Source organism: Aythya fuligula, chromosome 8, assembly GCF_009819795.1.
Source record: "Aythya fuligula isolate bAytFul2 chromosome 8, bAytFul2.pri, whole genome shotgun sequence".
Taxonomy (NCBI): Eukaryota; Metazoa; Chordata; class Aves; order Anseriformes; family Anatidae; genus Aythya; species Aythya fuligula.
The window spans coordinates 11169735-11182575 of NC_045566.1; the positions used below are offsets into that span (position 1 = coordinate 11169735).

At 43.6% G+C, this 12841-nt stretch overlaps 1 protein-coding gene across 17 annotated transcripts in view; it reads right to left on the reverse strand.

Annotated features, from left to right (window-relative positions):
- PTPRF (protein tyrosine phosphatase receptor type F) overlaps positions 1-12841 on the reverse strand; it is a 365710-nt gene that overhangs the window by 233994 nt on the left and 118875 nt on the right. For all 17 annotated transcript variants that reach the window (XM_032192691.1, XM_032192685.1, XM_032192690.1 and 14 more), the window contains exon 3: positions 916-1077. In XM_032192691.1, coding sequence (XP_032048582.1) covers positions 916-1000 — 85 coding nt within the window. In that variant the 5' untranslated portion in view covers positions 1001-1077. The remainder of the gene's footprint in view (positions 1-915; positions 1078-12841) is intronic.

Below are 12841 nucleotides of genomic sequence, written 5' to 3' on the forward strand. Positions count from 1 at the left end.
GGATGCTTTCAAAGGCACTGAGTATTCACAGCTGCCACAGAGCCTGCAATGAATGTGTGAACATTTGGCACTCCGAAAAAAAAAATGAATCCTCCCAAACCATTATATGTTAATGCACAGAAGCACTCAACAACGTGCATGCATGGGCAGAATTAACCAAAGCACCACAGCAGCTCATGATGAGCAGTCCATCAGGATGGGCAAATCCTATTGAGGTATTTTCAGTTGTCCACCATTAGCCAGGTTCCTCCTCTTGTCTGTCCACAGCAGCCTTTTATGCACAGCTTTCTCCTTGCTCTGGACAGAGCAAATCCAAGCCTGAGAGAGCAGCTCTGTTAAGACTCTCAGAGTACCAGGCACAGGCACAGCAACATAAAGCATCACCACAAGAGACATTTGACTCCAATTCTACCAAAATACAGGTGTAGGAGAGCTACACCAGAAGCTAAAAATCTGTGTCCTTTCCCAGCACCTCTCAGTGACCCACCGACCCTTAGGAGAGATGTCTCAGTAACACACCAATTAAGAGAGCTGGTAAAAGAACAAAATAAAGTAATGGGGATTACTGCAACACTGATACTTCTCTCTTCCTTCACCTCCCAGTTTTCTTTACTCATCTGTACATATTAGAAATCAAATTATCAGGTTTTTAACTTGCAGCTACTACAAAAGCTCATCCAGCACTTGAATAACTGTTGTCAGCCTTTTAGTTCTACTTGTGCCCTTTCACACACAACCTACCTGCATTGCACATATTGGAAAATAAGAGACTAGGAGGGTTGTTCCTTAGTCCTTAGTGTTTCCAGTACAGTTCCTTAGCGTTCCTTAGTGTTTCCAGTACACACCCAGTAGACTCCGTATTTGTTGAAAGAATTTGCAATGCATTCAGGCTGTTCAATAATGAGTGTTACTTACTGTCAGCTCCCGCTAAAGGCAGCATCAAGCAGCACAGGATGACTGCTGGCACTGTGAGTACTGAGACGCAGAAGTTAGGCACCATATTCCAAAGTAGAGCAAGTCCTCTTCAGTCTGAGGCAAGCGGTCAGTACATCCAGTGTTACAGACACAGACTTTCTCCTGCAAAACAAGAGAGGAAGAAAAGCTAAGTGATCAAATACGATGCACAGATTAACTGCTGATATTCCAAACTAAATTGTAAGGTCACAGTAAATACACAAATAGAGATATTAAGTGAAATTTAACTATCTTTCCTGCTTAAGCAGCATAGCAAGACGATAGTACCCCACAGTCCATAAGTTGTTTAAGGGTCACGAGCCATAAAAGCATCACCAGCTTCAAATTTGTCTTCAGGTCCAGGCTCTATTATGGCCTATTAAAAATCCTTTAGTTGTTCTTAGCCATGTTTGTACACACATTTTGGAAGTTGCATGTTACAAGAAACAGCATCTTAAGCTCATTCATCTGCCCAAGAGAGAACTGCTTGACTACATACGTAGGGTGGTTTGCAGCCAACTACGTTAAACATAACTGAGCCCATTCAGCTAGGCTGGTGTACCAGAGCATCCTTTTGTAGAAGCAGCTTTATCTGCATCTCAGATGGGTCCAAACAGGAGAAACAGGAGCTGAACTGAGTCATCCCTCAGTTCACAGGGCTACTGGGGATGCCAGGAGTAAGCAATTGAGAAATATGCCTTTGAAGAGGTTTACCCAAAGCAAAGAGCTAAGCTTTGTCCTCCCCAGAAGAGAGAGGACTGACTTAAAAAGGACTGAATACCCCTTCTCCAAAACAAAGCCAATAAGTCTTTGCAATTGGCTCAACTTGTACATCTGCCTGGATATAGAAACACAGGACATTCCATGAAACCCAACCAGAAAGACAAGTATTTAAGAAGAATGCAATTTCTGGGTATCTGTGTCCTTTATCTTTTCATGAGAATGTACTCTATTTACCTCGAGGATAAGAATCCAAGGTTTGCCAGTTAAGACAGATTTTAAAGGAGCCAGCAAGCCCCATTCACTCAGTGACAATGTTTAACAGGAACAGTGGCTCACTCAGTGTTGTTATCTCAACGCAAGCTCAAGAGTCATTCAAAAGTCAGTGAGTTTCTCCTTTGCTAAGCTGCAAATATTATCAGAAGTTACCAATAGAGCACTAATAGTGACAAATCTCACACTGAAATATATTTCACCTTGAAATGTATTTCAAGCAAATGTCCATGTGTGCACAAACTGTACAAAACATGACCCGCCACTCTCTTAGCATTGGCTGAGATTTTAGAAATATATTTAAGATTGCTTTAACAAAGATATTCATATATTTGCCTTGTTTTTTGTTTTTAGAAGAGGATGAATTTTTTTTTTTCCCTGAGAACTGCAGAACTTTTGATGGAGGCAAGTATCACACATTATGAACATGTTTACTTCTGACAGAAGCATAGCATTCAAAGAAAGCCAGCAATGACAGTTAGCAGGGAAATCCACACGAAATCTCAAGAGAATCTACCTAGGCAAATATTTACATTGCACCATACTAACAAACAGCAGATCATGATTCTTCTCCATTCTGTTACTGTATTTGCACAGTAAATCTTTTCACACGTTATAATATCACACAATACAAAGAAATCTTTATTTATGCAATGTCTTCTACAGCCAAGACATCTGAAAATACTTCACAAAATAACCTAGTTCTAACCTAGATGCAGGGAGAATACTGATCATCTTATCCTGCTTTTATTATCTCAATGAAGAAAATAAATCCAAGGGAGCTCAGCAGCAAGACTCCGCATACCGAAGAAGAGGCTCTTCGGATCAGCCACACTGGGTTCTCTGTTCGTCTCCAGCCTCCATATTCTCCTTTGTCCCTTGCCAAAGAATTACTAAAAGCACCATTAATACGTCTTAGGCTGCAGAGAGAGATAGCTGTGTCTCTGTAACTGCATCAGCTCTATTTCCAACAGGAAATTCGATTCAGTCCCCAAGCAGTTTGCCCAGTGTCAGCCAGCTCTCCAGATATGGCACACGGGGGAATGGGGAGAAGTGCCTGGACTAAGAGTGAAGATTATCTCTCTAAATTCTCTATGTACGGTGCTAATTTGTACAGTTTGGAGAAGCAAACCCGCCGAAGCACTCTTTGAGCAGCATTACATCTGGGAATACCCAACAGCAGCCAGAATTTTCGGAGGTTACTCTTCTTGAGGAAAAAAACACGGAGGGTTGAAATTACTGTGTCAAAACTCAGGATATGTGCCACCCTCTCTCAAGTTAGGGCAGAGAACGAGTTTTACAGGTGGTGCTGGAAACATCTTAGGTATGTATCAGACCAGATTGGGGATGAATAGCTTTCAGAGCGCTTCTCCTCTTTCATTCACTTCCATTAACAACAAAAGTGCCTGATCTAATGGTGTATCTCAAGTGCAGATTGCTCAGAAGTCCTGTGAATGGCACCTCCACAGCCCTCATTCAGGAGCGACTCTTGGGAACACAAAAACCTCAGCTGAAGAATAGGTCTCTTGATTTCTGTCAGCTTTCAGCAAACAACATCAAGTTCACTCCCATCTCCAGCTTGACAGATTTATAACTTTCCTCTCAAGCCCATGAGATACATACAACGTGCATCATGCAAAGCTGATCAATTGGCAGTTACTTTACCAGATGCTTTATAGACTTGATCTTTTTGCAACTGTTTAGTGCTCTACGATAATTTACCATCTGGTAGGAAAGCCAGATTTCCCTACGCAAGACTGCTGTCTGTCCCTCCAAAGCAAATCCAGCACCTCTGGCCCTTAGCGGGAACAATCTTCTCCATTTCCTCTTTCCACAGCTGCTCTGTCTATGGAAAAGTTGTCTACATACAATATTTAAAGCCCTTTAAATTGGAGTGTTTTAAAATTTTATAAATCTGAGTAGCTGTCATTCTCTTTTGAAATTGAAAATATGAAAAAAAGTCTCTCCAAGTGGTTCAGCTCCCTCTCTTTCAGCAGCGAGGTGCTCCCCCCCAGCAGGATGTCCCCACGCTCAAAGCAAGGTGACGGGGCGCTAGCTGAAGCCCAATTAACCCTGAGAAGGCCAGCGGTGCTCTGACAGCTCTGAACAGCCACCTCAAACAAAGCTGTAGGCTTCCCTCCCCTGGGGCAGAAAGACAGCGTGAGAAGGAAAATAGCTATGAACCAAGTGATGTTGGTAGGTTTTGGTAATCAGCTAAACATGATACAGAATCAGTATTGCTTCAGCAGAATAAAGTCCATCAGCAAACAATCAGCTCATGCTCTTAAGACTGTTTCTTTTGCCCTGACAACCTCACGCCCTTCAAGCTGCTCTCCTCTGCATCTGGAATTATCTCCCGTGCACCAGGTGACCTCAGGTCTCTTCCTTTGAAGGCCTCCTTTAATCTCACTGCTTTGACTTGCATCCCACAACTAATATTGCTTCTGAGCCCAGACACCGGAGAAAAAGATCTTTCAGAAAATAGATGTACATTCTCACTGCTACTTCTGCATCTGGTCCTGGCAATATTGTAAACCCTAGACCATGCAACCCAAAAGGAGGCTGCAGCTAAGCATTCCAGATGGTTTTGTAAAAACATCTGAGTTTAGCAAGCTAAACTCCGTCCTCTGCTCCCAACTCAATGTTAGCACTACCAAGCGCTAGTTTGGCAGAAAACTAGGAAGCTGGAAAGCGGAACAACAGCAACAAAAAAAAGCAAATCTGATTTAAATATAGCTGATTTTGCCGTGGGGCAGGTGGATGGAAAAGAGGAGGTCCTGAGAACATTTTTGAAACTACATGGTTTGATTCTTTCAGACAAGCAGAAAAAGCTGGACTCATTTAAAACAGAGCCAAGAATACCAACAGCTCATATGGTACTAGGAAATTCTGGCAATGAACACGTCCCATAGGAGACTGCAAAGAGATTAGAAAAAGCAGTCAACTTTAAAGAGTCAAGAGGAGTTTCAAACCAGCACTGAATAGCTCGTGTCCTCTATGAACTCTTCTGGAAAATAAACTGAACTGAAGCAAGCAGCACGTGGGTCACTAGCCATGAATGGCATGGCGAAGAAAAGCATCCCCAAAGCAAGTGAGCCTGCTCCAAAAGAGGGAAAAAAAATATTGCATTAAAACGGCTTTTCATTTTAAGCTACTTTGCAACCCTAAGTATCTAACGAGTCAGCCCAAAAAACGTTCCCTGCAGGAATCCCTGCACATGCAGGGGACTGCCAGGTTCCATTTCGTGTCTGCCTACTGACACCGCATTTGCTGGGGACATGTAAGAGTCTCCAGAAACCCACAGGACAGAAGGTAAGCCCAGTGCATAAGCAACGACCTTGTCTGACCTGGAGACAGTGAAACATCTTTTCATGAAGGAGCATGAATCAATTGCATTTGCTTTTCAAGTTGGGAGCTTTTTAAGTGTTCTCAGCTTGAGCCCAAGGATGAAAAGTCAGAAGATACCGGCTGGATGCCAGCCAGGTGCTAGTGAAGAAAGGGCTCAAACTGTATCAGCTTCTCCCAACTACACCACACATACGAAATAAAAACAAAACCCAGTTGTCTTTCTGGACACCTAGCTGCAACTCTGTGTTTTACACAAATACCCTGAAGGGCACTCCGTGCTTCAGAGGGACCCAGCCACCACTATTGCGAGGTGTCACCCAAACGAGGCTAATCAGGACCTGACCGAGCAAGGAGGGGCCACATGCCACACAGGGCAATGAGGCAGCTATTTATTCCATTAAAAATGAGCACAATAATTGGCTACAGCTCAGCTGCTTCATTCTGTATCTAACGTCTCAGCTGTGCTCTGAATGAGGAGGAGGAAAGCCATGAGACACCGTATAATTCAAGATCATATTGCACACATTAGAAGTTGTAGAAGAGCAGTTACACATGAGTTAATGACTTCTGAATGTTTCACTTCACTACATTAGTATTCCTCTAGCATAGATTTCTTTGTGCTTTTCTGCAAGAAATATAATATAAAGAGACTTGGGGAGTACAGCAATATGGCCAAAAACGACAAAATGAGTCTCATTTCACTCCAAACTCCCACATGCAGGGAAAGTATTAGAGAAATACAGTGGGGAGATATATGGAAGATGGCAACACTAACACGGGTTTGGGGAAGAACTTCATATGAACTTGAAATACAGCAAAATGGCCAAAAGTTAAAGCACGAGCGAAGGTACCGCACCTCCAGGACCCAGGTGAGAGCAGGCCTGGAGCATCAGGCTGCAGGCTCTCAAACCATCTGGAGAGAAGGGATGAGCAAAGCAATTCAAGGACTGGGGAGGATAAAAATCTCTGTCAAGTCACAAGCGCTAGACAGACTGGCTAAGCAAGATGGGGATTTGATAACCATCTGTAAGTACATGAAGGATACAAACACCAAGAAAGGAGTGGAGGAGTATAATTAGCCACGGGCATATAACTGTGAGTAATGGAATGAGACAGAGCAAATGAAAGTGTATGTTGAATAGTCTCAGTAAACTCTCCAAAGAAAAAAAAAGCAGAAGAGAATAAACCCCAGCAGGAAAATCTTTCATCATTTGTTTAGATGGAAATTAAAAACGGGGTGGAAAAAACACAAACCAAAACAAACAAAAAACCACACACACACACACACACAAAATACCCCTCAACACAGGAAAAAATATCCTAAGCACTGACAGATCAGTGGGGGGGAATACACCCAACAGCAATAAACAATTCAGTAATACTTTGAAAAGATTCTCCTTCCTTATCTTGGCAAAGTATTAAAGAAAGTGTGAAGAATTCAGCAATGAGCTGGCCCAGCTACAGACCTCTGTGATGCTGAGCACACAAACACAAACCTGACCCCCGGAGAGGAGCGGAGGGAAGGAGGACACCAGGCTTCACGCACAGCTTGGACGCTCCTGGCCACCTCATTAGCCACATTTTCTTCTGAAGTTATTAATTTCTGAAGGTGCCGCTGCCTGCAGACAATCCTAGATAAAAAGGTTGTGTTGTTTTTTTCCCACTGAAACAAGGATTATGAAGGGCGCTGTTAAAGAACTAGAGTGATAAGTCAAAACGTCCGCTTAAAAGATAGATCAGCCTTGAGTCTCGGGAGCCCAGCCATCACTCACGCTGAGCACTAAATACAGATCGCTGTAGATCACCCTACCCAAGTGCAGAGGTTCCTAATGCCTGCTGTAAAGTCTCCTTAAAAGCAGGTAACTGCTGCACGCATATCACCCTTTCAGCAGAGCCCTGACTGTGTTCATGGAACAGACCCAACTGCACCACCGGAGGCACAGACCAAAGATCCATAGCAGTGGAAAATCCTGCAGAAATGGTAAACAAATTCAGCTATTCCTTAGCAAAGTCCACTAAGGTGGAGGAATGTACTCCCCTATCAGCCACTCCCCCAAAGCAAGAATTCCTGCACTTGCTCTACAAAAGACTACCCAGAGGACGATATACGCTTCGTACTAATGACCACATAATTACAGGCTTATGTTCAGCACAATGGAAAACAGCGCAGTGATTAAAATCACAAGGTACCAAGTCCTCTCCTCTAAACCCCAGTTCCCTGGCATCCAGTTTCACACACCCAGGACGTACAAACAAGGTTTTAAACTAAAGAGAAGAGAGCTGGGAACCACTGCCCTTCTGGGCTTGAGGCTTACAGGACACTACAGTTGATTTCTATTTCCTGTACAGCTGTGGCACCGCTATATTCCTGCAATGCTGAGCCCACCAGCTCCACATCTCTCAGACTGCCAGGAACAAAGCTGATCGGACAGAAAGTCCCGGGAGCACCAACTCTGCTCTACCCAAAACAGCAAGAATGCAAGCGATGGCTCAGATGAGGGATAAACTGTCCTACAAGCATTTGCATGGTGCCTGCTACCTCCAGACCAAACCAAACCCTAAATCAATCCTAATTCAAACAGAATCGGTTTCTATGTAACAATACTTTTCCTCTATCCACATGTCAACTCAGCCTCTTTTGAGGCCTCAGTGTAGAAATTTTCAGGGCCCGCCTGGATTGTGAACAAGCCATAGCTCATTCTCTCTTTGCTTCTCAGGAATTTACATTTCAAGCAGCTACCAGAACAGTTCTCGTTTGCAGAATCCATGAAAGTCAGACCTTAGGAGCACATGAGCTTTCATGTATTTTATTTCCTCAATTTTTGCTTCAACCACAGAAGAAGGTATATAAAGAACTTTTATCTGAAAGAGTGGCTCTTTTTAATGAAAAATCCCTTACATTTGCTGTAAATTCAGTTATGTTTTATATAATGTAGCATGCTACCTGGGTATGCTCAGTTAATACTTCCAGATTAATAGCTTATTCCAAAGCTGCTTTTGCCAAGACCTCAATTTCTGAAATTTGCTTATCTTTTATATTTAGAAAGGCTGGGCATGGTACTAGTACTAAGTCCTCCATTACATTTTTAGCAGTTAAAAATTGATGCACAGAACTCTCTATTTAGCAGTACCTTTTCTTCCTTAATTGCTGTCTTTAACCTCCCATCATCCGGTAAGCCCAATTTTCACACAAGACAATGGACACTGATTTGCCTAAATAATTTATCTTCTATGTATAGATGTTGTAGTTCTTCAAAGCGCACCTTGGATCTTTCAGTTTTCCTTTTATGCTCGTTATGCTTTATACTCTCTACTACTAATATGTGGGGGTTGGATTTCCAAATTTTGAAGTGTTCCAGCTCAAACAGCTCCTCAAACCTGCCATCGAGCTAGTGTGAATTATTCCCCGCCTTGCTAATTTAACTGCTTCTTCCAGCTTGCTTTCTAATGCTCCATTATTGCTTTTAAACCACATCAAGGAAACATTGCACTGTTTTCTCCACTTCTTCTCTGCTCTTACCTTCTCCCATTTTAATTTCAGGGATGCTCTGAGTAACTTGTTCGCTTTCTTTAAAGTTCTTCTTTCTGAAGTCCAACGTCACTCATTATTTTGCTCCTCTGCTTGGCCCCTCTAAGCCCACTGAGTATTCATACACTACGTGCACTGGTCATGGCCGCTCATGAAGATGTACACAAGGATCCCCCACACAACTAACCTCGCGGACTTGGATTAACAGCAGCTTGACAAAGCCTCGGGTGGTTAGATAATGCCGAGTGAATACCTGTGTCCAGGGCTATTTCAAGCCAGGCTGTGGGAAGTGTGTGTGTGATGGCTCTGAAACCTCCACCCCTCAGCCACTGCCATGCATGGTGATGCAGAAAGGACCTCCTGCTCTGATCCTGCTAACAGAGACAATAATCCTTCTCCACAGGTCCACCAAGCTCCCGCAAAGCAGCCTCGCTAGCCGTGGCTAGGACCAGCACTGCTGCATGACACCAGCCCCACACCCCACCTGCAAGCACAGCCTGGTCCAGCAGCTCCTAGGACAGAGCAGGAGACAGCAGCGGGCCGCCACAGGGCAGGTGTCTTCCCACCACCATCATTCAGCAGACAACCTATGCCCTACTGGAGGCTTTATATCCCCAATTAAACTTTCTGTAATTCTCATCTTGTGAAACTATGAAACATTTTCAACGCTAGGTTTTGGAGTTATTCTCTCCTAAAGGGTTTTGAAGTTAATTATATCTTAGTTGCTATTACTGTCTCCACCACAGATACTGCTTGAACCCCATTATTGTGTGCATTACTGAGGGCTAAAATAAGAATAGCTGCTGCCTTGGTGTGCTCTAGAGCTAGTCTTTCCAAGAAACTGCTTCTCTAACCTTTGCCCAAACGTTATATGTGCTCCGTTTATATGCAGGTAGTTAACATAGCCCAGTAGGGTAAATGGGCTTATTAGATTTATTAAACTGAATTCTCTCTGTGCAGAACGCCCCCAGCATCCTGCAGTCCTCTGGCTCTGGAGGCATTTGTGTGTTACCATGGAAGACAGCACCCAGAAATTCCCTTTGCAACTAATAAGCAGCAACTATGAAAGCACAAGTTTCATGCAGTTGTGTTCTGTATGAAAAATGAAAGCTGTTTCTGTAACCTATAAAGAAACAGAGATGCAATCAAGCTTATTACAATAAGATGCTAAAATTATGATTATTCTCCCCCCACCACCCAGGCCCCCTTGCTTTGCTCTGGAAAGGAAAACACCCTCTGAGGTAGCATATACTACATTGCGCCCAAGCCATGCTTAAGGGATGTAAATAAAAATCAAGTCCTAGGTGTAATATAATGTTTAAGATGAAGAAACCGAAGGTCTGTAAATTAAGAAATCCTGAATTAATGGTGAGAAGTGGGTCTTAACTCTGACTCGGTCCAAAAGTACAATTTCTCTCCTTCAGCAGCAGTTAGAGCTAGAAATTAGAATTCAGATTTCTTGCATCCTATTCTGCACAGTAAGGCACACAAAATATCTCCCCATCAGGTTTTGCATCACTCAGATTTGCTGCTGTGTGTTCTAAAGAGCATGATGGAAGCAAATCAATTAATACATTTTACAAGTCATCTTTCTTTGGCCGATCATGGCAACAGGCTTTTGAGTTCCTTAACGGCTACAGGGACCTAAACAACAGCTGCATCAACTCTGCAGCAATTCCATGCTTTTACACTTCAACCTTAACTTAGGTATCCAAAAGAAAAAAAAACAAAAACACCAACCCTGTGGTTTTGTTGTGCTTTTTTTTTTGTCTTGGGGTTTTGGTGGAGGTTGTTTGGTGATTTATTTATTTATTTATTTTTTTTTTAAGAAATCTAATCTTGAAAGTTCATCTTCCCCAAGTTTTGAGAGCATTTCCCCTGTATCCCAATTAGATCTTGCAAATCCTCTTTATATTCTTTCACCACCAGGGGAGTGGTCCCATGCAAACAGGCTGAATTGAGATAAACCTGAATTCTAATAAAAAAAACAACCTGAAAAAAAAAGACGTACCTCCAAAAGCCTGCCCTTTTGTAATGGAGACTTCTGCCAACAGCAGATGGAAAGACCTTTGCAAAGGTAAGACAACCCATATGCCGCCTGCAGGAACTTCACGGCTTTACTTTTGAAATTCTCCACTCCTCCCTTCCAGGCCCCTGCCTGTACACGACCTTCAGAAAGAAGTTATATGTAATGTGCAGCTTCTTGGAAAGCCATTCAGTAAAACCTAAGGAAAGAAAATTACTGCTACTTGTTTTCTCAATCCATTCATACAATAGTATGCTGAAGTGCGTACTTGGAGCCCCTGAAATCTGATTCAATGTACGTCTTACATTACTTATGAGGAAAGCTATTTTAATTTTGTTAGTTGCCAGAACATAAAATCCCAAAGGCAAAAACAGAACAGATCTTAAAGGGGAACGATGTTACCTAGCTTGATGAAAAACAAAGGAAAGGTTAAGCAGGACCTGGTTAAGCAGGACTCCAAGGAAAGGAAGCAGCTCCCGCACACGGCTGATGGGGCTGACGGCACGAGAGGCAGCACCTTGCTCATCACATCCAAACACACCAAATTAACAGCGGCGCAGAGCAGCTCCTCAGCTGCCAGCAAGCAGGGCTCTGAGGCCCTTAGCGACGTTCGAGGAGCGTGCTCCAAGTTTTCGGCATTTACTTTGGGATTGGCGATGTCACCAGATGTCCAGGCCTTTTCTTACCTGCACACTAATGCATCAGAGTGGTTTGATGATGTTCCCTCTGAAGGTTCATCTGCTCGGAGACCACGGCTCCGCGCACACTGCCCAGTCCATTAGTTACACTGGACCTGAGCCAGGCACGACCATAGGGGCGGTTTTACCGAATTAGCTGGAGCACGTAACACAGCTCCTGCGCCAGGTCTGTGTTTTAGTCTGGCTACTGGAAGGCAGGACAAAGACATCTCGAAATGTTTCAAATCAACCTGAATTGCCAGCCTGCGCTCGCACAGCACTATGCACTGCATTAACTAAGGTAGTTATGATCCAGGAATAACATCATCCAAAACAGAATAGATTTTCTGAGGCCCAAGGCATCAGCTGCCCACCAGCTTAAGAGCTTTCCTCAGTGCAAGGCACCCTGCACATAGAAGAGCCGATAATCAGACCCACATGGTATCAGCTGCATCTTGCTCCCAAAGACCCCCTTCCTTCTGTCCCAGCCTGGTCAGCAGAGCCCTGGCATCCCCTCCTTATGGAGCAAAGCTGCTCCTGGCGCTGGAGCTCACTGCTTTCCTTGTCAACCTTTGGCCAGAGCACGGATTCTGCGCCACAAAAACCTTCCCCATGAATATGATGCAAGGAACACCGTATGAGAGATCTTTGCTTTTATCCTTGTAGCTTTTAATAATTACGCACATACGCAAAGAGCTTGCAATCAGTGTACTTTGAATTAAATTTTAACCGATTTATGAAATATTTAAAACCACTTTTTTTTTTTTTTATAACATTTTAATTGTAATATTACAGAACTCATCTGGTAACACCTTATTATAATTCTAAATGAGCAGCAATTAACAAGCTATTTTATGGTGCCTAAGTCCAAAATAAACAAGGTCAGGACAGTCCTGCAAAAGGAGCTGCTCCTGTGCACCCTACTGGGTGGTCAGCGTACCTTTGGGATGCACTCTTTCCCCTCTCTGCATCAGAGCATCACACTTGAGAAACCACAGAGAATATCAAGTACAGATCCTGCAGTACTGCAAGCCCCTTGTCCAGACACAGACAGCTCTGCTCCTGTCACACCATCACTGGAAGTGACATCTGCCAACACCACACCGCTGCAGGGGAAGGGAGGAGCAGACCCTGTGGGAGCTGCCCCCATCCACCAGGAAGCAAAGACCCCAAAACGGGCTGGGTTGAGGACAGAGCAGTGAAGGAGTCCCTCCTCCATGCAGAAGCCAGCGCACCTATTGTCTGAAAAAATAAGTTCGTCTTGGCATGGGGAGTGTTTCAAATTTCCCCAACACTTACAAGCAGGAGGAAGGC